This window comes from Polyodon spathula, chromosome 4 (assembly GCF_017654505.1).
Source record: "Polyodon spathula isolate WHYD16114869_AA chromosome 4, ASM1765450v1, whole genome shotgun sequence".
In the NCBI taxonomy this organism is placed as follows: domain Eukaryota; kingdom Metazoa; phylum Chordata; class Actinopteri; order Acipenseriformes; family Polyodontidae; genus Polyodon; species Polyodon spathula.
This window is the reverse complement of record NC_054537.1, coordinates 93,346,679-93,374,179: the sequence shown is the minus strand read 5'-3', so window position 1 is coordinate 93,374,179 and position 27,501 is coordinate 93,346,679. Positions and strand designations below refer to the sequence as shown.

The 27,501-nt window shown below is 37.5% G+C and overlaps 1 protein-coding gene across 1 annotated transcript in view; it reads right to left on the bottom strand.

Annotated features, from left to right (window-relative positions):
* LOC121315143 (gamma-aminobutyric acid type B receptor subunit 2-like) overlaps positions 1-27,501 on the bottom strand; it is a 270,582-nt gene that overhangs the window by 179,026 nt on the left and 64,055 nt on the right. The window contains exon 2 of the mRNA XM_041249098.1: positions 20,128-20,265. Coding sequence (XP_041105032.1) covers positions 20,128-20,265 — 138 coding nt within the window. The remainder of the gene's footprint in view (positions 1-20,127; positions 20,266-27,501) is intronic.

The window sequence follows — 27,501 nt, the reverse complement described above, 5'->3', positions numbered from 1 at the left end:
CACACACACACACACACACACACACACATATATATATATATATATATATATATATATATATATATATATATATATATATATATATATATATATATATATACACAGTGCCTATAGAACGTCTACACCTCCTTGAACTTTTTCCACATTTTGTTGTGTCAGTGCTTCAGAGTTTCATGCATTTAAATGAGGATTTTTTTCCACTTATCTACTCACCATAGTCCACACTGTTAAGGGGAAAAAAAGTTTTTATTGGGAAAAAAATTATATATTAAAAATACAAAACTGAAAGATCATAATTGGATAAGTCTCCACCCCCTTGAGTTAATATTTGGTGGAAGCATCTTTGGCAGCAATTACAGCTGTGAGTCTGTTGGGATAGGTCTCTACCAACTTTGCACACCTAGATTTGGCAATATTTGACCATTCCTCTTTACAAAACTATTCAAGCTCTGTCAAGTTCCATCGGGAGCATTGATGGACAGCAATCTTCAAGTCATGCCACAAATTTTAGATCGTTGTCATGCTGAAAGGTGAACCTCCTTCCCAGTTTCAGCTATTTTGCAGAGGGTTTTACTGAAGGACTTCTCTGTCCTTTGCTCCATTCATTTTCCCTTCTATCCTGACAAGTGCCTCAGTCCCTGCCAATGAGAAACATCCCCATAACATGATGCTGTGCCACTTCACAGTAGGGATGGTGTTCTTTGGGTGATGCGCTGTGTTGGGTTTGCACCAAACATAAAGCTTTGCATTTAGGCCAAAAAAGTTCCATTTTAGTTTTGTCAGACCACAAAACTTGTTGCCTCATGGCTACAGAATCTCCTGAGTGTTTTTTTTCATACTTCAAACGGGATTCAAGGTGGGTTTTCTTGAGTAATGTCTTCCTTCTTGCCACCCTACCATACAGGCCAGATTTGTGGAGTGCTTGAGATATTGTTGTCACGTGCAGACTTTGACCAGTCTTGGTTATAAAAGCCTGTAGCTCTTGTAAAGTTGCCATTGGCCTTTTGGTAGCCTCTCTGATCAGTCTCCTTCTTGCAGGGTCATCCAGTTTGCAGGGACGGCCTGATCTAGGCAGGGTCTTCATGGTGTCATACACCTTCCACTTGTTATAATCATCTTGACCGTGCTCCAAGGGATATTCAAGGCCTTTGATATTTTTTTATACCCATCCCCTGATCTGTGCCTGTCAACAACTTTGTCCCGGAGTTCTTTTGAAAGCACCTTGGTGCTCATGGTTGAGTCTTTGCTTTGAAATGCACTACCCAGCAGAGGGAACCTACAGGAACTGCTGCATTTATCCTGAAATGTGGAGGCCACTTAACTTGGTGTGTGATTTTAGGCTATTGGTTACATCTGAGCTAATATAGGATTGCTATTACAAGGTGGGTGGACACTTATCCAACCAAGCCATTTCACTTTTATACACACACAAACATATATATATATATATATATATATATATATATATATATATATATATATATATATATATATATATATATATATATATATATATATATCTGTAGAAATGCAGGTAAAGAAAATTTAAAGATTAAAGCTGTGAAGGCACCACAGGGGATTAAAGCTGGGAAAACAATCCCTCCCCACCCTTTGTAAATTAAACATTATTAATAACAATAAGCATAATGTTAGCAAGAGAACCCGTCAATGACTTATTTCTTACCTGTTTAATATTTTATTATGGGTGCTCTCTAATACTGCTTTTGCTCAGAGCTTTATTTACCAGGTGTACTAACTTTAATCATTTTTAAAACACTGGGTCTGCTTCCAAAAGATGAATTTGAAACCTTACTTAGAGATCCATTATTCCTATGCTAAATACAATAAAGGTGAAATTATTTGACCCCCCTCTGTGCTGTAGAGTATAATGCCTAAGAATGCTGATATAAATATGAGACTCTGAATCAAAGGAAACTTAACAGGATCCCCCAATACTGTGCCTACTCTGCCACAGCCTAATAAGCGCTGGTGATGCTCTTTCTCTCTTATAACTACACAATGGACTTGGGTTGTGCTGCTGTACACATCAACAGTACATGTCAAGCTCACAATTTGTGTGAATGGGATACCTCAGTGGCTTCAGAAAAGACACAGGCTGTGACGAACCTAACTTGTGACTGTCCTGTCACACACAAGCTCTAAACCTGACTTCTTAGTACAGAGAAAAAAAACTGTAGACACTAGTGGGTCCAGACTACAGAAACAAAACTTTGCACTCATGTCCACCCTGACGTGCAGCAGCCTTGTGCAAGCTAAGGACATGTAAGGAGTCCCTGGCTTGAAGACTCATCAGATGTCTCATCTCTTTCCCCATAAAAAAGGAAGTTTCAAACACAATGCTACAGAAAAGGGTAACAGTTTACATTGTGTATTTAATTAATGCGCACTTATGTGTAATACTTACTTATTAAATACAAGTGTACTTACACAAAATTACAATGGTATTAAGCATAGTTACAATGTATCTAATGTGTAAATCTTTGTGCAAGATATAACCCTAACCATATTCCTATGCCTTCACCCTAACTCTAACACTAACCCCAACCCCCCAACCCTAACCCTAATCCCAAACCCTCTAAATGAACCCTAACCCCAAACCTCCTAACCCTTACACTAACTCTAACCTTAACCCAACCCACTAACCATAACCCTAACTAACTTTAACCCAACCCACTAACCCTAACCCCAACCCCTCTAAACTAACCCTAACCCCAAACCCCCAACCCTAACCTTAACTCTAACCTTAACCCAACCCACTAACCCTAACCCCAACCTCTCTAAACTAACCCTAACCCCAAATCCCCTACCCTAACTCTAACCTTAACCCAACCCTCCAACCCTAACCCCAACCCCTCTAAACTAACCCTAACCCAACCCCACCCTAACCAAACCTAACCCCCCCAAACCCTAACCCCCTCTAAACTAACCCTAACCCCCCAAATCCCTAACCCTAACCCTAACTCTAACCCAACCCTTACCCCAACCACTAACTCTAACCCCCTCTAAAACTAATGGAACCCCAAACCCCCCCCCAAACCCCTAACCCTAACTTGACTTAACCCAACACCACTAACCCTTAAAACTAAACCCTACTAAAACCCTCTACCCCCTAACCCCAAACCTCTAACCTAAACCCTAACCCCAAACCCCCTAACCCTAACCCTAACTCTTACCTTAACCCAACCCACTAACCCTAACCACAACCCCTCTAAACTAACCCTAACCCTAACCCCTCTAACCTTTTTCTAATATGAGTGTGTATTTACATATATCAAAACATTTACATAGTTATTAAGCACATTGCATAATAACTATGCATAATAACATTGTAAGTATGTGTAAGCAACTATGTAAATACCATGTATATTATGTAAATAGACAGTAATCAGAGACACAACGTAAAGTGTTACCCTTTTATCAGCATAGTTAATAAACTGAATGTGACAGAAAGGTTCTGTATGGCAGGTGAATTAGTCCCACAAGCCCCTTGGACATGTATCACCTTGGAACATTAATAAGCAGCAGTTGATTCTAATTACTTGATGCCTACCCTGAAGCCATTCGGTGCTCCTTTGCTCATGATAGTCTTGTTTTTTCTTTAAAAAATGAAACACTGCCTCCTTTGGTCAGCGTTGCCAAGTGTAGATTAAAAACGTTCTTTTTCTGGTAGAGATCCCATTTAAAGAGATGCACCCAACTGAGTGGACTGCATCTACAACACTTGAAAACATTGCCAAGGCACTAGGTAAAAATTTGAATTAAATTTCACAACTATACTAACTAATGAACCCACAAGTACTGATTTTTTAAGGCTTGGTTTGATAGATAGCATTGAAGTCTCTTTGTTGTCAAGCACCTGGAAACAGCTGCTGATTCCACTTTTGGGAAGTTGGCAAAAGTAAAAATAACATTAATTAAATGTGATCCTTTGAATTATATCCCAAGGTGGCCCTTCACAAACTGCACTTGCATAATTAAAATTAACATGACAAACACCATGTACAGCAATTGCCTCTTCAATTTTAAGTTACAAGGTCCCGGCTTCCTTTAATCAATAGATAATTCAGTCATGCTTTCAATTGAGCGCCCAGATTAATTAATTTCAAGATGAGAATTAAACGCAATGTAGTGTTCAACGAGTGAAGTTTATTATTCAATATAAATTAAATACATCTGTCAGTTTAATTGAATCACCAACACATGCTGTACATGTTTACAGCTCTTACAAGTACACACCTTGTTGCATGACTTAGGTACCAGTGCAGTGGCATTAACTGGTAACACCAGACACGTCTGCATTCGTGGTTTTAGAGCTTTCAGCCTCATCTCCTGTCACCTACAGAGGACAGAATCCATGACACCAGCGTATCACACAACACTGACCACTACACTTGCACAAAAACTATGCTATCATAAGAACATAAGAACATAAGAACATAAGAAAGTTTACAAACGAGAGGAGGCCGTCTTGCTCGTTTGGTTGTTAGTAGCTTATTGATCCCAAAATCACATCAAGCAGCTTCTTGAAGGATCCCAGGGTGTCAGCTTCAACAACATTACTGGGGAGTTGATTCCAGATCCTCACAATTCTCTGTGTAAAAAAGTGCCTCCTATTTTCTGTTCTGAATGCCCCTTTGTCTAATCTCCATTTGTGACCCCTGGTCCTTGTTTCTTTTTTCAGGCTGAAAAAGTCCCTTGGGTCGACACTGTCGATACCTTTTAGAATTTTGAATGCTTGAATTAGGTCGCCACGTAGTCTTCTTTGTTCAAGACTGAACAGATTCAATTCTTTTAGCCTGTCTGCATATGACATGCCTTTTAAGCCCGGAATAATTCTGGTCGCTCTTCTTTGCACTCTTTCTAGAGCAGCAATATCTTTTTTATAGCGAGGTGACCAGAACTGCACACAATATTCAAGATGAGGTCTTACTAGTGCATTGTACAGTTTTAACATTACTTCCCTTGATTTAAATTCAACACTTTTCACAATGAATCCGAGCATCTTGTTAGCCTTTTTTATAGCTTCCCCACATTGTCTAGATGAAGACATTTCTGAGTCAACAAAAACTCCTAGGTCTTTTTCATAGATTCCTTCTCCAATTTCAGTATCTCCCATATCATATTTTTAATGTACATTTTTATTTCCTGCGTGCAGTACCTTACACTTTTCTCTATTAAATGTCATTTGCCATGTGTCTGCCCAGTTCTGAATCTTGTTTAGATCATTTTGAATGACCTTTGCTGATGCAACAGTGTTTGCCACTCCTCCTACTTTTGTGTCGTCTGCAAATTTAACAAGTTTGCTTACTATACCAGAATCTAAATCATTAATGTAGATTAGGAATAGCAGAGGGCCTAATACTGAACCCTGTGGTACACCATTGGTTACCACACTCCATTCTGAGGTTTTTCCTCTAATAAGTACTTTCTGTTTTCTACATGTTAACCACTCCCTAATTCATGTACATATGTTTCCTTGAATCCCAACTGCGTTCAGTTTGAGAATTAATCTTTTGTGCGGGACTTTGTCAAAAGCTTTCTGGAAATCTAAATAAACCATGTCATATGCTTTGCAATTATCCATTATCGACGTTGCATCCTCAAAAAAATCAAGCAAGTTAGTTAGACACAATTTGCTATAGAAGTTAGTGCCAACGTTATTTATAAAGGCAATGCCTGATTTTTTATGTATTCTTTTCAAGAATTGTAAATGTTCCATGCTTAGAAGAACTCAAAGGTTTAAAGTCCAAGTACCTCACACAGTACGTCATATTTTTTTAAATTAAGGTCTGAGCAGATCAACATGCTTTCAGATATCAAAAAGTATTTTAATAAAAAATAAGTGTTTTATTTGAAAAGTAATCATTTATAAGGTGGATATTCCTTAAGGTACTTCGACTTTATAAAGCAAAATTAGTTAATTCTATAGAGTGATGCAAAACTTTTGGCCATACCTGTAGGAGCTCTTATATTTGGATGCCTGTAATGTCTTCCTTCTTTCAAGTTAAAAGCTAGGATGGCTGCAGTTTTATGAATTAGACTGTTTTAGTATCTTTCCTATACATTGTTGTTTCTTGATCCAGTAATGTTTTGATAGATGATAGATATATATTTCATAATTAGCTTTTGTAGGTCAACTGATTCGACCCGGACAAACGGGTTCATGGTTTAATAGGTGTTTGTATCACATTCACTTTTGGTTGCTCGGATACAACAGAGATATTACAGCAAGCACAAGCATGCATGGGGGTTCTGGGATTGCTGGATCCGCATTGTGTTGGGGTTGTACAGTGATTTTTGTATATTAACTACACAGGTAAGGCAGTGATATTGCCGAGCTAGTGCTTGTGATTTACCAATGCAGTGCTGTAGGTCTAAATTCAAGTTTTAATTTTTCTTTAATATTTGAAGTAAAGGGTAACTGGTCATTCATTGAGGGAAAGGAGGTTGGAAGGTTTAAGCAAGTGTGGTACAGTTCAAGGTCCAATTTTAGCCAGGGTTTATGCAGGTGGATAGACAATTAGGCAAATGCCAGGCTTGAAAGAACACAGCATTAGGAGTGTTAGACTCAGGAGAATTGCTTACTTTCTTAAAAGCTTTGCCTGGCACAACTAAAATACGTGCTGGACTAGAGAAGTCTTTGTTTTACTATGGGGTTCATAAGTTATATTAGTCTGGCAAGCTGCCTGCATTGAGTGAACCCAAATAAACCTATTGTAATCATATCTGTGTTCGACTGTACTACAAACCTGCCTTCCCTGCTTTACCCAAAGGACTAGGACAGTATAAACTGATACAATGGGTCTTTTTGGAATTTAAGCTTTCTGGATGAAAATTCCACAGCTCTATTTCCAATAAAGTGCAACAGTCTGCACAAGTTATACTGTACCACAGGAGCCTGAGAGTAGTTGTGAGCTGTTGCCAGTGCTAGACTTACCTTTTTATTTCCAATGTTACCTAAAGTTACCATTGTGTCACTTATAAAACAAAGCTAGCCACACTGATCTCCAGAGCACATGTGGACTGATGCGGTGCTAAAGCGTTGTACTTCACTGCTCACACTGCAGTTAAATGTGCCAATCTTCTGCTGTACCACTGTATCATTCTTTTCTCTCAGTCGTCCTCTGGGAGGTCACCCACTTATGCTCTAGTTCTTTATTGTAAATATAGCTAAGCTTAGAGTGCACTCCAACAAGCCACACTGTAACTATACTCAGCAAAGACCCTGTGCTGTGAATGAATATATGGATGCCCCAGACTGAGCTTGTTGTTGGCATGAATATATCTGGTTTGGCTCGAGATATATTTAGAAATAATTAACAGTACAGTAGCTATCAACAATTTTGTTTTAATTAAGTCAATTCAACAAGTTAGGAAGACTGCACACTCTTCTTTGAAAATACATGCAAGCAAATGTAGGGATATGTTAATGATTAGAGTGAATGATGTAGTGAATTAGGTATACAATTTATTTAAACATAAATTAGTCTCTAGTCGCCCTCTCAGAGATGTCAAAATGTAAGAAATGAAAAAACTTGGATTCCCTTGACAATAACTAACATTCACACAACGTGTGAGAAATATAAAGCAATAGTTTATTTAAGAATAAAAAGGGGTGCACAACTAATCTAATATTACAGAAAGGAAAGGTTATTGGTTAGAGATATGCGTGAATAGTATACAGTTCATTGATTTCATAGCCAAACGATTACAACGACCATAACATCATTAGCATACATGGTTAAAATACTAACATTAATTATGGCTGATCACACAGAGTGTCTACTTTGCATTAATATTTTCAATACCCATTTCTCGTTGTTATTCATGTCAATATGCATGAGAATTAATTCAATTTTCCATTCAGAATGGAATCCAACATTCCAGTCCTAATTTAGCAAATTAGTTTTCCTTGTTAATTTATTTAGTTTAGATGTGATCTACCAAACTAATAATACTGTAGTGTGCACGGGGGAAGGCAGCAGCAGGGCTGGTAGGCAACGTAATCAGATATGACATAAGCCCGATATATGCTCTTTTCAAAGGAGGCGGCTCTATTGTACAGCAGAATCGGCGCTATGCTTTAGTGTGAGAGGTCCCGGGTTCACACCCGCCCTCTGCCTGTGTGATGCGCCTGCCTGCATATTAACCTAGTTTGCTACATTGGTGTCAGAAGTGGACACAGGTACCCTGGCATGCTCTCGTCTGGGTCGTGCGGACTTGGGGCTGGCAGAAGAGAGTGTAGCATGTACTGGGGAAGGCAGCAGCAGGGTTGGTAGGTGACGTAATCACACACAAAGGCATAAGCCCGATATACGCTTCATACGCTAATGTGCCTGCCTGCATGTTAACCTAGTTCTCTACAATAGTTCTGTTAATCAGACATAACTGAGTTCAGATAATGCATTGCAATTGAACAGTTATGTAGTTCATAGAGGTGTTCTTGTTGCAATTCTTCTGTATGGCTAGTACATGGCCCAGCTGCTGGCTGTGCTTCAGTCCATTTCATGGAGTGACGTGGAAACCAAAACCTGCTTTCAGATCAAGGCATCATCCCGTTTACTGATTCAATCTCTCGTAGGGCTCTTTTCAAAGTTGATTTTAGTCATTCTTCAGAACATTGGTTCTTCCTTGCCTCCCATGACTCAGAAAAGTTCTTCGTTTTGCCTGGAAAGCTGTTCCTTATGTGGGAAGCACGCTGTATGGAAAGGACGTCCTTTGAAAGTCGCGTGGCTGCTTTTGTGATTCTCACTTCCACCCTCTGGTCAGTTTGTTTATTTTGGGCTGTGCCCAAGTCAACGTGGGGTGTTTCTCAATGGCTGTTCTCTTTCCTAGGCAGCCGTTTGTTCTCAATTGGTCCGCTGTTTCATCCCCTGTCGGCTGGATTTATAAGATGGACTGTTTTCTGTCCGAGGTCTCTAAGCAACCAAAACTATATGGACTTGGAATTGGGTAAAGTCTAGTGAAAAATGGATAGACCCGGACCCTAGTCCGAGACGAGCATTGCTTTAATTCTGTGGTAACCCCGCTGTAACTAATAGGTAACTTTAAACAAGTGTTGAAAGATCTGACATTGAATCTAATACTAGCTATAGTAACTCAATATTTTAGTGTGAAATTGAAATAAATATACTTAGAAATAAAAAAAATAAAACAATTGTGTACATGTTAATATAAACTGAACCTTGCCACATTCAACATTGACTGTCTCAAGAAGCCGGCAGCACTCAGCAAATCTTTATTTGCACCATAGAAGAACATCTCTGTGAATGGCTACTCTTGTGATTAAGTTAATTTACATTTATTTAGAACTCGTAGTATTTTATGTAGTCTGATAGGTCCAAATCAATATGTAATGCTCACACAGGCTTTCTCCTCTCTCTAGGGGTTCAAGTAACCTAATCAGTTGCCTCTCTCTGTTAATACCAGTGGCACATATTGTATCTAAACAATAAAGTTCAATGTAGAATGTAATGTGGGTATTTGGAACTAACAAATGGTAAACGTTAAGATTTGATACATTGTCTAGTCTCATCCTTATAGCATAACAAAGTAGTTAATTATATGTTTACCTTCATTTTTTAAACCTTACACTAAAAGCTAAGACTTAATAAGGAACAAGGATAAAGTTCCACATATACTTTTATTGGTTTTAGTGAGTGAGGTAAAACCAGCCATATAACAGCTAGAAGTAGAGGAGGCCATGGCCAAACACCTCAAGACAAGTTGTGAGCTAATTTGTTTAAATTATTACAATGGTTTTAATTATTTTTCTCTACTTAGCTGAAACCCACCAATACATCAGAGGCAGAACAAAAACATATAATATACTTACATTAAAGCCAGTCAATTTGAGTGCCCTATGATGATGTCAGTGTAGAAGTTATTATGCAGTGCCAGGATGTATTGACTTCATTTACTTGAACTGAAAAGTATGGGCCATTGAACTAAAGCAGCGTTTCGTCAATTACGAGCTGTTTGTGTGTATAGATTGAGTGCCGGTATGAATTACATTTGAATTTCACTTTTTATATTTTTTAAACAGATGGCCCAACTTAAAATCTGCATTCAAAACATGTGTTAAGTTAACATGAAATGCCAACGTTCCCCTGTTCCCTTGCAGCCTCTCTGTCAATGTACCACCTCCAACGCAGTGGTGAATATATACCTAGGATACTCTGCACACATCTGAAAAAAGTATTGCACATGTTTCCTTACAACCTACAGCTCTGCAACTTACTTGAAAAGCTGTCGGAAGGCTTTATGACTCACTGTATGACTCCTGACTACGCTATAATGACGCCGGCTCACAATATGTTCAAAATAGGGATATTGTTGTTTCTTTCAGAATCTTGAGTTCTATGAAAGGTTGAAATTGTTATTATTATTTTTTGGTTCTTTTTGTTCCTGTGCCAAAAGGCAGCAATTACCAGTGGACTATTTGACTTTTATACAGTCTTTCAAAATACAGACTCTCTTTAATTAGGCAACACAATATTCAATACTTAAGCAGTTAAGAGTATTACCTCATTACTAGTTAATGTACTGTATCTCTCCTCCTTTGTTACTGTGGACAACGTTGCTTGCTGCTTCAATCAGGCTTTTTCACAAGGGAAAACTGTAGCAATAAGCAACCTTAGCAGAGCGTGAATACCTTTCAGAAACAGACACCTTCTTAAAAGCACATTAAAACTGACTAATGCAGGTGCTTTGTTAAAAAAGTTTATTTCCTGACTTTTTATATGAATTTTGTTTTCATTTAATATAGTGAACGATGTATTAACGATGTACTGTTCCACTCCCTCAAACCAAAGTGAAATGTATCTGTGAGCCAAATCAGAGACTTGAGACTACATCAGTGTTAAATATTAAATTAATTGGGAAAGCTAAAGGAAGGTAATGTGATGGGGAAATACAGTACTTCACATGCTTGGTCTCAGAAGACAAAAAAAAAAAAAAAACAAGAATTCAGGGGTGGGGGGCGGGGGGCATTCCATAGTTTGGCAGCAGTTGGTAAAGAGAACCACTATTATATTAAAGGTACACATATACAATAATTCTATATTGAATGCTGCAGTTTATGGAAACTAATGCAGTCCTGTGTATGGAAGGCTTCTAACTATTGACATAATAAGAATCTCAAAATTCAATGACGGTAGCCCACAGTATGACATGGGAAGAATCCAAGTTAATCTCAAAGCTTGCCCTGGCGGCAACAATGGAAACTAATCACACTCTTCAGGATATTTGTCCATATGCTGCCCCATCTTTGCACTGCTCTCCAGCATTACAGTTCCCTCAGACTCTGTAGAGAACATGTGTTCAACTGCCATGAAGATCTTAATACCTTCCCAGCTGCTGTAGCAGGAATCCTGGCAGTCTGCTTCTCAACTTAGCAACTCAAGTACTTTGGAAAGTCATTAAAATGGTGTGAAATGGAACATTAGCTGGAATATTCAAAATAATGCTGGATTGACCATTGGAGAAAGCTGGGTGCTAAAGTTGCAGTACAAAGCAGGACAAAACTAAACAATGCAACCACATAGTATCACAATATTCTAGATTCATCATTTGTCTTTCCACAGCACCTAGAAACATCGATATATATATATCTATAATATATATAATATATATATATATCATATATTTTATATATATATGGTTTTACTATTTATAGGTATGTGTTTGGGTAAAATGAACATTTTTGTTTTATTCTATAAACTACTGACAACATTTCTCCCAAATTCCAAATAAAAATATTGTCATTTAGAGCATTTATTTGCAGAAAATGACAACTGGTCAAAATAACAAAAAAAATGCAGTGTTGTCAGACCTCAAATAATGCAAAGAAAATAAGTTCATATTCATTTTTAAACAACACAATACTAATGTTTTAACTTAGGAAGAGTTCAGAAATCAATATTTGGTGAAATACCCCCGATTTTCAAGTACAGCTTTCATGCGTCTTGGCATGCTCTCCACCAGTATTTCACATTACTTGGCTTGATTCATGCGTCCTTCACAAAGACAAATCTGCCCGATTCCAGCCTTGCTGTAGCACCCCCAGATGAGTCCAATTTTCAGCTTTTCCCAACACCTGGTCATCTAATGGTTAGACGGAGACCTGGAGAGGCCTACAAGCCAGAGTGTCTCGCACACACTGTGAAATGTGGTAGAGGATCGGTGATGATCTGGGGGTGCTTCAGCAAGGCTGGAATTGGGCAGCTTTGGCATGAATCAAGCCAAGTACAAGGTTGTCCTGGAAGAAAACTTGCTTCCTTCTGCTCTGACAATATTCCCCAACTCTGAGGATTGTTTTTTCCAGCAGGACAATGCTCCATGCCACACAGCCAGGTCAATCAAGGTGTGGCTGGGGGACCACCAGATCAAGACCCTGTCATGGCCAGCCCAATCTCCAGACCTGAACCCCATTGAAAACCTCTGGAATGTGATCAAGAGGAAGATGGATGGTCACAAGCCATCAAACAAAGCTGAGCTGCTTGAATTTGGAAGCATTGGAAGCCATTAAATCCCCAAACAGTCACAGTGAATACTTAAAAAATGACCATTTTGGGCTGGATCCCAGCTTAATTCATGACAATGTAAAGCATCCACGCTGGCCTTCCTACTGCACATGGTTGTCACCGGGCTAGTATTGTGTATTGCTATGCTGGCTGCCAGTGAAAAGATTGAATGGGCCAATTAAGCACAGTGATCATACTGGGATGCATATAGTTTTATTTTTCACTTGGGCCAGTTAAGCACAGTGATCATATTGGGATGCATATAGTTTTATTTTGTCTATATAAACTTTACAGCAGTATACCTACCTAATTTAGGTGGCAACCTGACAATGACATATTCCTGTTTTCAACTGCTCTACAATTGTCTCTGCCACTATTGTAATTTCCAAGAGAGTTTTTTTTTTTTTTTTTTTTTTTTTTTTTATATATTTATATATTTGTATAAATTAAAATAAATAAATAAAAGGTTTAACATCCATATTTTTTATAACACTACAACAATCTAAATGCATATCTTTGAATTAACTTCCCAACAGGTTCCAAAATCATGCATTAGTCACAGGCTTTGGCACTTCACATTACTGACAACAAACCCTCTGCTTAATTCAAGCTTAATGGTTTAGAGCTGGCATGTATGAAATAAATGCAAATCTGGTCTCAAGACTTCATTAAAAGGAGTTCATTTGAAATTAATTCCTGAGAAGGATGATACCGATGGCATTCTGTCTCTGCTGATTGTAGATAATGTTATTTGTTTTACTTTTAGTAAAGATGCGCTGCAGAACACACTATGGATGTTCTGGAAAGTTCCACAATCTGTTTATACAGTACATCTTATTTAATCATAAATGACTTCAATAAAACATCAACATTTTATTGAAGTCATTTATGAACATTCCAAAATAAGATGAATTTGATTTAAAGTAAGTCAGTAATATAGATCCAGTAGATGAAAGGTGTTTGTACGTCAGCTCTCCACAGTACAGAAGTTCACATATTTTATTCAACAGCTTAGTATTGAACTCTGTGGAATTGCATGGAATATACTATATTGGTTTGTAGGTTCTATAGGCATTGCCATCACAAATATATTGCAAAGGTCATGAACTTTCCTATTTTATGTTTTTATGATGTTACAGTATCAGGAATCTACATTGAATGAACCTTAATCTACTTTGTCTAGCTTTGCCTAGAGATAACTATCAACCTCACACCTTGAATGCACCAGGCACTCAGGAAACAAATAGCTAATCAAACCCGTCTCCGTGATTTAATTAACCCGTCTAGGGAGAGAGAGGTGGTTTAACATAGGAGTCTGAAAAAGAGAGAAAAATGTCTTAAAAGATTTAAGACAAATTTCACATAATGATTTAATACTACTGAGTACAAGATGCAAGTGTTTTATTCTTAAATTGCCAAAAAGTATAGAATAACCCAATAATAAATCCCTAAGAGAATTAAACTATTTGCAATGACAAACCATAACCAATGCCAAACTATAACCAAAATCGCAACCAATCATGTTTGGTGTCTAAAGAAATGTAATTTCTTGTGGTAAAAATAACAGGAATTCAGAATAAAATCTGGATTATTTAGCAAAAGTTATGCATGTTTTAAAGTTTCCCCTTTCCAGATTATGATAATCAGACAGAGGAAGGGGGGTGAGCAATCAATCAAGATTGCAAGCCCATGTGCAACAAAATAGCCAGTCGGAGCATGCAGCGGGAAATTCAAACAATCTCTTTGCTTTAAAAGTATAAAACCCCTGCTTTAGCCCAGCTCCTTGCTCCCTCCGACCCACTGGCTCCCCAGACCCGCTAGCTCCCCTGGACTTGCTAGATCCCTCCGACCCGCTAGCTCCCTGGACCTGCTGGCCGCCCCAAATCTTTGATGCTCAACTCGGACCTGCTAGCCGCCCCAAACCTTTGAAGCTGCCTCAGACTTAAGAAGACTAAGAAATTAAAGACTGCACCTGGAGCCCTCAGCTCTAAGTATTTATCCATCAAGGTTGGGAGCCCTGACACTCTGAGAAACGCAAGAGACTACTTTTCAGGCTAGGTAACAATACTCTTAAAATATCTATTCAGGTATTGTGACCCCTTGTGTCAGTATGTACTAGTATTTCTTTGGTGAACTGTTGTTTTAAACCTTAGTTCTCATTGTAATGCTTTTAATGTGACATTTAATTGTGTAACTGTTTTGTGTGATTTTCAAACTTACTTCATTGCATGCTTAATAAATACCATCTTTCTAAGAAGAGATTCCCAGTATTTAATCATTTGCTCGTGTTGAACAAACACGATTCATGAACTTTGAACAGTCTGGAATGTGGTCTATTTTTGGCTTGTTGTAACGTGTAAATCCGCTATCGTTTTCAGAGAGCGATATTAAAAGTGGTTTTGTACATTACAATAGGTTAGAATAGTTTTGGAGGTCCTTTGATGTATTGCTCTTAAGAATATATTAACTGCCCACAATAGTACCCACAGCTACAGGTTGTATTCTAAAAGGGAAACAAATAATCTTTGAGTACAGAACGTAGGAGAAAGGTGTGGGAGGCAGAGGCTGGAATGTATTTTTAGCTTTAATTCTCAATGAAGCAACTAGAATCAATAAACAATTGGAGCTGTAATGTTTCTAACAAATGTCACTTCTATGGAATGCATAGCAGTCACACAATTTAGCATGAACATTCACATTCATGTGTGTGTGCTCATTTATGATTTGAGAAAGTTTTCAACAACTTACTCTATTTATCATATATAATTCTATATTGCCTGTGGCTATTTTTTATTCCACTACAGAATCCAGTAACTTGAAATTACATTCTGAGTGGCACAATTCATTAACCTTACCATAGGCTAGAATGTGATGCAGGTTAGCAATCCGATAGCTGTTCCCGCCACTGACATCAAGAATCTTTGAAGAGTCAGAGCTGACAGCCTCAGCGGGTTCTTTATTATTTTTGTATTTATTTAGTTATGTATTTACTTATATCTATATTTATATTTATATCATTCACAAAATAAATAAATGTATAAAATTAAATAAAAGGTGTTTCCACAGGATATAGTGTTGTATAATGAGTCTTTGGCTGAGTTGTTTTATGTTGATATTGTCTTGGCTCAAGGAAGCAATGGCATAGTATACCCCACAATAGGCCAGGGATTTTGAAATGCCCTGTATAGCATACAATATTTCTGCACCTACAGATATGAACACATACGTGTACCACTTGAGTGGAAAACATGCTTACTATATGGATAGTCATTTATCTTCCTATATGCTTCAAAGATACATTAAAATATTGATGTGGTCTTGCTTGTTTCATTGTTTCAGCTTCTTAAGACTTCTTAACTAGGCTAATGCACTATTCTTGGCTTTCCTGAGGTAAGGGTTAACTATCATACACCTACAGAGTGTCAAACTAACAGGATCATTTACAAGGAGAATTCCAAGCATTTGCATTCTGCTCCTGGTCTCAAACAATTATACGAAGCAAATCAATATGCATGAAGTGATGAAGCAGTTTTAATTTGCAAAATGTTTTATTCTGTTTTAGATTTAAACATTTCATGTTTTACTTTCTCCTCATGGACCATGGGTGCCCAGTATTTGCTATGTAAATAAGTGTGGTGATTTCAGCTTGGAGATCCGATCTCAAGGGTCTTGCTCTGACAATAAAGCATCTAGTGGGAGTCTTTATTTCCATTGTGAAAGAGGCATATACTCTAATTGTCATGTGCTGTAAACTGCATTGGAAGAGAAGCGGCTAATAGTAATAACACTGGGGAACATTTCATTTTACACGTTTTGATAATGTTATACAATGTAAAACATGCATACCCATATTGAAATTGGCCATTGTACTGTACTTAGATTCTAGCATTGAAACAGCAACCCTAACTCTAATGCAGCTAACAGTTTTGTTTAATAATTTGCACATTTAAATAGTGAGATACATACATTCCATAAATGTCAGTCATCATGTATTGTTATTAAAGTATGCATTTGTATTAGGATGGTTGTAAAATCTGGTGGATGTAAGTTCCTGTGTAGCAGGCTTATATCAAAGAACATCATGCTATCAATAAACTTCAGCTATCAGCAAAGACCTACAAACTGTGAAAACCAGTTTGAAAAAGGGTTTACATCTAGTTTGTTTTCCAAATAGAATGTAGTAATGCAGTGCTTTTTTGAAATATAAAATCCTGCATTTGAACTGCCAGTCAGCTCAATGAACTGCATTGCACACATTTAAAGATGTGTACCTATAAAGGGCCTAAAATAATAATAAAAAGGATCTAGTTCCATAATCTAAACCCTTGTAATTTTACTACTGAAGGCTGTTCTCGAGTAAGCTAGGAGCACTGAAGCAAGCAGGTTATTATTTGTGTTTGGTTTATTTCTTAGTTTAAATAATACACAGAATAAGGTTTTTAGTTTAAGCTATAGGTAATGCTGATACTATATAAAAAAACAATTATTTACCACTCATTACATTTTGCTAATATCCTATTCAATGGTAACATTTACAATTTCATCAGTCCCAGTTATGGCACAAAAGCAAAAGAAAATAACTGAAATACTGCACAGAAAATTGACCGTAATTATTGTCCTTACATTAGACTGTGAGCATCACTGTAACTATAGTCACAGATGGTGTGTCTGACTGAGTCTTTAAAAGCAGCACCTAAATGTGTGGCAGGTGATGGCACCTGACCACAAGCCAAATATGAACTCACGCCAGCCAATACCCAGCTGTGTGCCAGGTGCCATGTGATTAAAAAAATAAATCCTGCACCGTGCTATATGAAGTGTGTACACTGCCACCAGCTCTCTCTGCACGTGGCAGCTGATTCCCTGGCCACTTTTTTGTACCTGATGGATGATCCTAGAGTATAAATGCTGCCCCCCCCCCCCCCCCCCCCCCCCTCAAATATTTTAGGAATCTGGTTTATATGTCTTCATGTTAGATAACTTCTGCTTAGGGCTTTAATAAGATTGCAAAAGACATAAGTCTTCCACACAGTAAAGTACGTGATTTTTCTGTTCCTCTCAAAGGGAATTACTCTAACTGCTTATGGAACAGTGCAGATAAATAACAGTGATCTACAAGACCATTATTGTAACAGGATTATGAAAACAAGAACCTCTGACATTCACTTCTTGTATGTAATGTGAAATTGCATAAGTAGAATTAAACCGCAGTACTAATTTAAGAACATTAACAGTCAAAGCAACATCAGCCTGTAATTCGATCAATTCCTTCTCTTGTCCATGTCCAGTACTACTAGAGGAAGTTTTTTTGTTACCTTTGGCAACAGACATGCTGAAGCTCATGTGTATATTTAGCACAGTGTATGTGTGTTTGTCTTTGTGTGAGACAAGTACATCCTCCAGCATTTATAGTGAAGGGCCATACCTCCCCAGTAAGGAGAACCAGTTGTTGAGGAGGTAGTAGAGAAGTGGTGGAGAAAGACTTCCAGCACATCTGGGAAAAATGGGCTCGATCTTTATAAAATTGGCTAGCCAGTAAGATTTAGCAGAAGGGGCTCGTCTCTCATCTAAATCTACTGTAAGCTTCTAATATAACATATTGTCAAGTGCTGTTACTATTTATAACCAATTGGATCAGCGTCAGTAGGAATCCAATGATGTGTTGTCAAGAAATGTAAATTTGCTGGGGACTCCGCTTCACACTGCCTATGCAAAACAAGTATAGCTTCCTATCTGCCCTGACCTGGCTGGTGGAGAAGTTAACCAAAACAAATCAATTGCATTTAAAGCATGTAGCATTTGATAATTACCTTCACTTTTATACTAAGTTCATTTTAATTAACAGAATTCTGTTTCATTTTATTACAAAATTCTGTTTTAATTTCACACCAAATACAAAATATCAAATCAGTTTTGAATCTATTATTGTACTCTTAAAAAAACAAACACACTGTGAATTCCTCAGATGGCAAGTAAATCAGACATCAAAACAGCTGCAGGAATTGACTACTTATTGCATTAACAGGTTAGATAATATTTTAATCACATTCTTCTGCATTGCTCACGTGAGTGTTGTTTTTAGTGGCATGATCTTTTATCCTAAGGAACTGTTTTCATTTAATTTCATCTTTCCACAAGACAAAGGCAGGCCACCCATAAACTATGCTTGCCCTTAGGAATTAAAAACAACAGTAGAATTTAGTGTGTCTAGGGAAATATGTGTTTCTCAGAAAACTCCATAAATGAAGGCAGAAGGAAGCTCCCTCCAACCTGTGAGTCTCACTTTATAAACAATTATTATTATTATTTTTATTATTATAATTATTATTATTATTATTATTACACTTTTGATTAACCATCATGTCAGTGTGATATTAGTCACAGTATGATTGTTATATGCATGCCAGCAAAACGTTACTTTCAAGCTTTGTTTATCTATCCAGTAACATTTCTAACATACCCTTTGTCTGAAAATAATCTACTGGTCAAATGACTACATTGTATCCCTGAGCTATGCGTTGCTATGGGAACATAGCTTAAACTGTCCTCAGTAGGGGAGAGAAACAGTACAAATTGTCGTTGATAAAAGAATGCAGGAGTTTACCTTTTCTGAAGGAAATGCAAGAGCAGAACACAGAAATAAAATGTCATTAAAACTCAAAATGATATATAACTAGTGTTATTCAAGTAAAACCTATTAATATTGAAGTCATAATGTAAGTGTGAATGCACTCTGATGGTGGATTGTAGATGGATTTATGGGATGAGATTGGAAGCTCAGTCCTTTATCCACAACAGTCACCCTTGATTGCTGGCAGATACTGTGTAAACACTATTGTATTTAACCGTACCTGTGTAATGTAACATGATTTAGGTTGTACAGAGCCATTATGACATCCAGTAATTGGTGCTAAATATATAAGCAAGTGTTGTTCCTTACAGCCGCTCTACAGAGTGCTGAACCAAATGAAGGTGATGATACTGCTTCAGTCTCCTGGGATTTCAGCTGAAAGGGCAGCCCTCTGAAGCACAGATATGACTGAGTACATGGTTTATATATATATACAGGCTCTCATATCAGAATACCCCTTTCTTTGTGACAGTCACACACGCCTCTGTTGTTATAGACTCTTATATCAACAGGTCTCTTTTATTTACTGTTACACAGCTGGTAGCCAAACAGTACAAGTGTTATATGTAGCTTGTTTCAAGACGGTAAACTCAAGTAGGTCAAGGTATCAGTCAATTTGGGCATTCTACTTCACCTTCAAGTTATTCACTTTTCTGTCCTTCTGACTTACTCCCTGTCTTGTGTTTATGGTAGCCAGCCGCCCCTTGATACAGCTGTCTGATCATCATATGCACTGAACCGGCTTATATAAAGAAGTATTTGGCTCAAACAGCCAGTAGCACTTACACCACACTTTTACTTTGTCACATTGACAAAACAGACAGAAATGTACTTTGACACATCTTCTCGTTACAGAATTATAGAACATAACATAACATTTCAGAAGAGAGCCAGTCTCTCAGAAGGAACCAGTGAAACAACTGCAAGTAATATTAATCAGGGGTTTCCTACCTGTACAAGATTCCACCCTTCAAGTGATTCAGCAATGATGGACGTCACTGACGGGCAAACTCCCCCAAAGATCATCAGGTGCTTCGGGCCATAATATATGGCATCAAAGAAGGCCTTCAATCCCTTTGCATTGTCACACTGAAAGAAAGAAGGGAAATGTGTTTTAGATGTATTTTGGAAATGAATAATAAAAGGCTGATCTGTTCACAAACTGATACATACATTGAACACAAGAAACCACTCTAATTAGATCCCTTTACTATCACAACCTAAGGGGCCGGTCTTAATAGAGAGTAGATCGTAACAGAGGCGAATGTATCTCTGAATTGTAAGCTACTGACTAAGAGTGGTATTAATGGCAAGGTGATCTTTGTATTGAACTGGTCACAAAGAGGTCTGCTATGCTGTGGCACAACATGTTCTTATGCTCATAGAGTCTATGACATAGACGAACCACTATTAAACTTGATTAGCCCAACAGTCAATAAAACAGCATAAGTTCCACATGGTTGCTTACACATGAAGAAGGATGAGAAGAGTAAAGATTTTACCTAATATGTATTATGTGTGAGTTTTATCGATACAGTATGTCAAACCCATGAACAAGAGATCAACATGCTAAAGGCAGATAATCGTGTTGATGTGGCAAAGTAGTATGTCTTCCCTGCTGGCACTAATGGTCTGGATCCTTGAAAAGCTATGACTTCTTCCATCACAGCATCATTGTTGCTTCTAATCTGAGCTCTCGTGCCACAACCTCTTGAATTTATATTTTAAGGGAAGGGAAAACTGTGCAATAAATCTGACCAATAATAAGGACTGAAATAGTATCGCTGTGTATCGTTGGGATATTGCAACATTCAACACTATGTCGCTTTCATTGTTCTTTTTGTAATGACGATAATGAACAAGTTTCTTGTATTGGAGAGATTGGGTGAGTGAGAAAGACAGAGAGTGGGGATATTACTTTCTATTTCGTAAATAAAAATGTATAACATGGTCGTGTGCTGTACAAGGCTGTCATAAATTTAAATAGCAAGCAAATGGGCTAGCTCTGTATTACTTTAGAAGGCAGAAATTCACATCCCCATGGCAACACTCCTGGCTCCTGTAACTACAGAAACATGTGAAGTAGGTCTATTGATTGCAATATGAGCTGGTGACTCGTTTCAGCTTGATTTGCAAGGTTGTAATGAGAGTCTCGGCCAGTAAACACTTCTATCAGCTCACTCACACAACAGCCAAGTCTGCAGTATTACTCATCATTTCGAATGGTCTTCCATTTATGTTACTTAGCTTTCACTTCTGATTATGCTTGGATAAGCCGCCTCTGCTATAAATCTACTGTACATACTTCTGCGGAGGATTTACCCCAAAAAAGCATAAAAGGTTGTCTGTAATTTGTTATCAGGTCTCTTATAAGCATTCACTTTACTAACACGAACATAACTTTAACACATTACTGTTTTTATGAAAAATAATAAATATTTATCAGTTGTACATATCAGTTTTGCTTCAAAAGTTAACTGGTCTGAAAGTATATTATGAAAACATCCTTACTTTGCAGACTTTTACCCGTGAATGCATTGAAACCCAGTAATTATTTTCAACTTAAAAAAAGGTGTGTAGTAATGGTTAATGGTTTAATGGCTGTTCCATTATCATGATGTGTCATTAAAATGTTTTTAATCTCTATTAAATATCAATATTCCTCATTGTGTTACAGATGGAATTTTTAATAAATCATTTGGATGGAACTGACAGAAATGTAAAAGGTACTACTTTAATAAATACACACAGGCTTTGCAAGCCGGCAAAGGAATCAAATCCAATGTATAAGCTACTTATTCTAAAAAATACATTCTGGAAAACCAATCCCTTTACCTGACAGGGATGTGTTGTAAAGCTCATGTCTTCAGATGTATTAAGGTTGGCATGGCTGTGCACTTGAGGCCACTGGTAGTAATTATAATGGTTGCTAGGCAGTTCATTTTGGGACTCAGCAAAGACAGCCTTGGAGGCACAACATTGACCCGGAAAGATCTTACTCTTTGTCAGTCATATTACAGTGATAAACATTTGCATCTCAAATATGGTGTCGGTTATGAATTCAGAAGTTGTTATTCAATGCAAGGAGCAGTGCACTGGTGGTCGAGAGAGGAAAATCGGATGAAGTGTTCATTAGGGTGTCATGATCCAAGGCTGTAAAATGTCTATTTTAATGTTATTTAAATGGTATTTATTTTCTGCTTTTGCAGCAGGTGTCTCTTGCCACTTTTTTCTTTTCATGTAGTTACCAATAATCTACAATCCTCTTCACTTAATAAGGATTGAGGACATTTACCTTCTGGATAAAACTACTTAAAAATAGGATAGAAACAGGCTTGCTATAAATAAATGTGTATCATAACAAGAATTTCTTCTTTAAAGTTACATAAGAATACAGTACTATGTCTAGAAAGTAGGCAAGTAAAACATCTACTCAACATAAAGGAAACTTTATAAAAATAACCCTTAGGGGGAATAAAGGGCAATCATACAGTATAGCTATTCAAATAGTTCTGGCACTGTCCACCTGATGCAATTCCAGTAATACATAAATGATTGGCCATTAGCTCTTCAGCTCAAACCAAATCCAGTTGCAGGCAGTTCCTTTAAAAATGACAAGAAATCTTCCAGAAGTCAAAACAGCTGGATCTAGCATGATCACAGACTCGTAGATTTGTAGCAATAAGACTCAAGATGATGAATATTATAAGAATTGTTAGTTGCCTTTAATTCACTCTTCCTAAACTATGTTTCTTAAGGTGAAACCTGTTCATCTCTACAACAACCAGCAAGGGTATTTAGGTCATTATCAATAACAGCCATACGAAACAAGAGGGAAGCCTGTTACATTAAAAAAAAAAAAAGTAAGAATAAGGAGGCAAGTTTTCAAGTGATGCATTTTTAGCACATTTAGGGGGTGATGTAAGTATAGGCGCAGTGCAAAATAACTGTATTGCAGCCAGGCAATTATTTTGCACTTATGTAAGCTTAAGAGGAATGCAAATTACTCAACTTGCACAAATAATGATCCTCATTTATGATAATAAGGGTCTCAATGAGAGCATCAGTCTATTTAGAGGCCACACTTGCACAGTTAGGAGTACAGAGAGCAGCAGGCGCTGTATGACATTTGTGGAGCACGAAAATATAAACCAAAATAAATGTTAGAGGAAGGGCAGCAAAGTCCTTTTGAAAAGAAAAGTTTTCTGAGAAGTAGATGAGGGTGCTTATGGCTGAGGTCACTCAGCATGAAACTTGTTTGGAAACTTGTTTGAAAAAGTTGTTTGGAAAAGCCTCAGCTAACATCAGTTATGCTAGTATCCTTAGAAAATGATGTTAGCCTGCCACTCTTTTTAGCATGACATCCATAAATGTGCTTAGCACACTGGAAAAGGTGGATTGGGTATCCCTCCAGACATTCCAACGGTGGTCCTAAAGGAACCGGAGGCTACGTAGTGCAGAGAAGAAACACAGCACTTTCACATGTGCAGGGATAGCGGTCCCTAGATTGACACTGTGGTCTAGCTCATCCCTCAATTCAGCACTGAGGTCAAGGATGACATGCGGAGTGAGACTATAATGCTTTAGCACCGCATCCTCTGGCATCCTAAACAAAGTGACCATGGCATTGAATAGGCAGGGTCTTCTTCATCTTGCCCTTCCCCCCCAAAACGAGTTCCTGCCTCTCCTCAACAAGAGCCAAGTGTCGCTGCAGTGTACAACAGCAACCGTCACAAAGCCAATGACAGGTCTCTGCAGGTGTGTGCTTTTATACAGCTCTTAGTTACTCGCTTCTACAATGGTTTGCACCTTGTAAGAAGAGATATAAAGTTTTTGGTGTGTCAGCAATTGCCGAAAGAGCAAAATCTTTACATTATATAATAATGTTTGTGCCCGCTTAGTATGCAGATCCCACCCAATCCCATGCTCTTTTTTTCATTTGAATGCATTTCAATACAATTTTAAAGGATTAATGATGGCAAAGTGCTAATTCGATACCGGGTGCTGAATTCCAGGTGAATACCATTCTTTACATACGACGGGATAATCAGAACTCACGGCTGCTAAACATGATTTACGGCAGCATTATGGGGGTTTTGAACCCGCAAATCACTTTGCACATATCCTGTCATCTCCCTAGTGTCACTTAGTAGTAGCATGCTGTTACATAATCATTATTAATTTAACAGTTACATAATCATTATTAATTTAACAGTACCAACAAGGTTCTGTCATATCATGTTTGGAAGAATGACATATTATATGACTAGAATACACACATGCCAGCAACATGCAGTAAAGATAAATGAAAATGAACAGCAAGCCTAGCAAAATTGTACTTTATATATTTTTATTCAAGTTCAAGCATTCAATCTGTCATACGAGTATAAAAGTACACATATAAAATAAGTTAAAAAGACATACGTACATACTTAGGTTGGTAAGGAGATGTACATTAAGCAAAGACAGGTTTTACATGAAAATTCAAATTTTGAAAACTGGTAGCTTAAAATATTGTGTCGCTGATCTCAACATTCTCAAGCATTTTCTGACATTATCTTGTCATATAGTGTTATGTAAGCAGACACTCACACATTCTCACTTAAGTCAAATTAAGTCAAGAAAATGTACGCTCTTTCAATACCCAATCATCAAAACCCATCACAGTCATTTTGATTTGAATAAGGACTTTTATTTCCATATCTTCTCTATTGCTGATTTGTATAGTTTTCCTGTGAATCTTATTTCTGAGGGCATATTACAATGTTCCTTCACCATGGAAACCTGTCCGATACTATGAAAAGATAAATGAAGGAAAAGAGGATACTGTCAATGACAGCTATATTTAGCAGTTACGAGGGGTACTATCTAAGGGCAATTAATCTTGTCAACAGCAATCTGACAGTCAATAGCAATAAGCAAGGGCTATTTATAAAGTATTATTACAAAACCAGAACTGTCTTTCAATAAATGTCAATAGGAAATCTAACATTGCAAACATGGAAAAAAAAATCTCACAAACAATGCATGGCTTTACCGGGTGTCAATTTGAAAAACATTTTTAAATCGTTTAGCCTCCAGGTAGCTATGTGAAATGGAAATGAGTGCCTATACAGTAGACACCAGCTTTTATGTGGTCTCATTTTTTAATTTTTTTTTTAAATTTGAGAACTGGGCTGTTTGCCATTAAAATTATCTCACTAAGATCACTGCAACTTCAAAACGGATTTGTTCATATACAGGCAAACAAATACAAGAAATTACATTTGATTAGTGTTTCAATCAATTCCTTCAGCTGTCTTTTTCAACTGTCTCATACCGATCACAACAGTCAAGACAGCACAGCCTTCTTTTGAATCACTGGGCTTTCAAATTCACCACGCCGGCAACTATCAGACCTGGCTGGTGTCATGTAACCAAACTCCTGCAGTCATATCACGAAACAGACAAGAAAGAGATCATATACCTGCACCTGGAATAGTATCTTGTAAAAAAAAAGTATTTTGGCAGATTTTTTTAGCTAAGCTGTATACTACTAGCCTACTATTTTATAAATACAATGCCTATTCTAATTGAACACAATATTTGTAAGATCTGTTTTGTTCAGTTGGCCTTGTGCCTCATTACTCACAGCAATACACTCTGTGCCACGGCTTAGTGCTTGATTTTGTGTAGAAAGAACAAATAAATGCTTTTCTAACACTCATTCAGTGCAATTTGTTTGTATGTAAACAGTTTGCAGCTAGTATTTTAAATGCTGATCTGGTCTCAGACAGCCAGACAGCTTTTAATGTTTAACTAATCACTCCTAAATTCCCAAACTCAAAGGCCTATAGTTATTATTTTTAGTGCGGTGCATTAGACATTGAGAGCCTTACACAGCATGGTAATGTTAACCAATGGTGTCATATGGTTTAACTGTCCCTTACAATGTATGTTTCCAAGCCATCTGTTTAAAGCCTAATAGATAAATGAATTCTCCTTTTTCTAAAGCACTCAAGCTAAAATACCAAGCATCCTCATTGTTGGAGTACCTGCCCCTACTGTAAACTACAGGAGACCTAGTAATACAGTTAAAACAAAATCAATGCAGGAACAAACGGCTCTGTCTGCATACAGGAGGAACTCACAACTTACAATTTCCTCAAAAAAACTTTATAAAAGGATTTTATTCAAGATTTGCAATCTTTCACATTCGATTTGGAGAAAACCGTGAAATGGCTGCAAGCTACGAGTAGTCGAGAACCCCCCTCCCAACCTGATCTCTTATAAGAGATTATCACGATACATTTCTCCTTACATTTTCCCCCAATACAGTTTGAATGAGAGGCAACCTGGAACCTAAGTAATGACATAGCTGCATGTAGTTCAGTTTCATTAAATAAATCACACAGTATCAACACAGCTTGAGATTTATTAAATGAATGAAGCTAGGATGCTCACATCACGTAGGATCAAACTGCAGGCCACTATTCTTCATATCCTATAATTATAACTATGGAGCAACCTTACTATTGTGTGTGTGTGTGTGTGTGTGTGTGTGTGTGTGTGTGTGTGTGTGTGTGTGTGTGTGTGTGTGTGTGTGTGTGCACGCACATGTGTGGGCAGGTATTACTATCAGTTTGCAAACAAAATTTTAGAAAATGTTCCCACAAAGATAGTAACTCCTGAAAAAAACGACGCTGTGGGAACATCCCCACTTTGTAAAAAAACCTTAAGAAATAAATATGTTAAAAAAAAAATAAAAAAAAAAAAAGTGGCAAAATATTTAGTTTGTTGTCGACTTTCACCCTGTGTGGAGTTTTGTCTGACTGGAATTTGAAATAGTAAATAAAAATATAGTCAATGAGAAGTCCCCACAAATATAGGAATGCAAACATGGGTGTGTGTGTGTGTGAGTGTGGAGGCCTACACATCATCACTTTAACATTCTTTTGTTTTAGAGTATAGTGCATGACACCTTGGCACTCAGGGGATTGAAAACCAAACCATCTAGTGTGGAGGATTTGTCAGGTTTTGTCATTTTTATGATTTGTTTCAAAAGAATAATTACAGAAACATCTATAAATGTACCTTTACAGTACTGATTTAGAGACACTATTGGTAGTGGTACATTTAATCTCATCCAATGATTCCATGTCCTCTCCAAGGAATAGCATTGCGTTTCATGTCCTCTCCAAGGAATAGCATTGCGTTTCATGTCCTCTCCAAGGAATAGCATTGCGTTTCGAAGGGATTATTTTTGTTTGTTTACAGAGCAAGAGAGAGGCTGTGATAAGCTCTCAGTTAGCTACGTCTGTCAGTGTTCGTCTTGATCAATCAGTG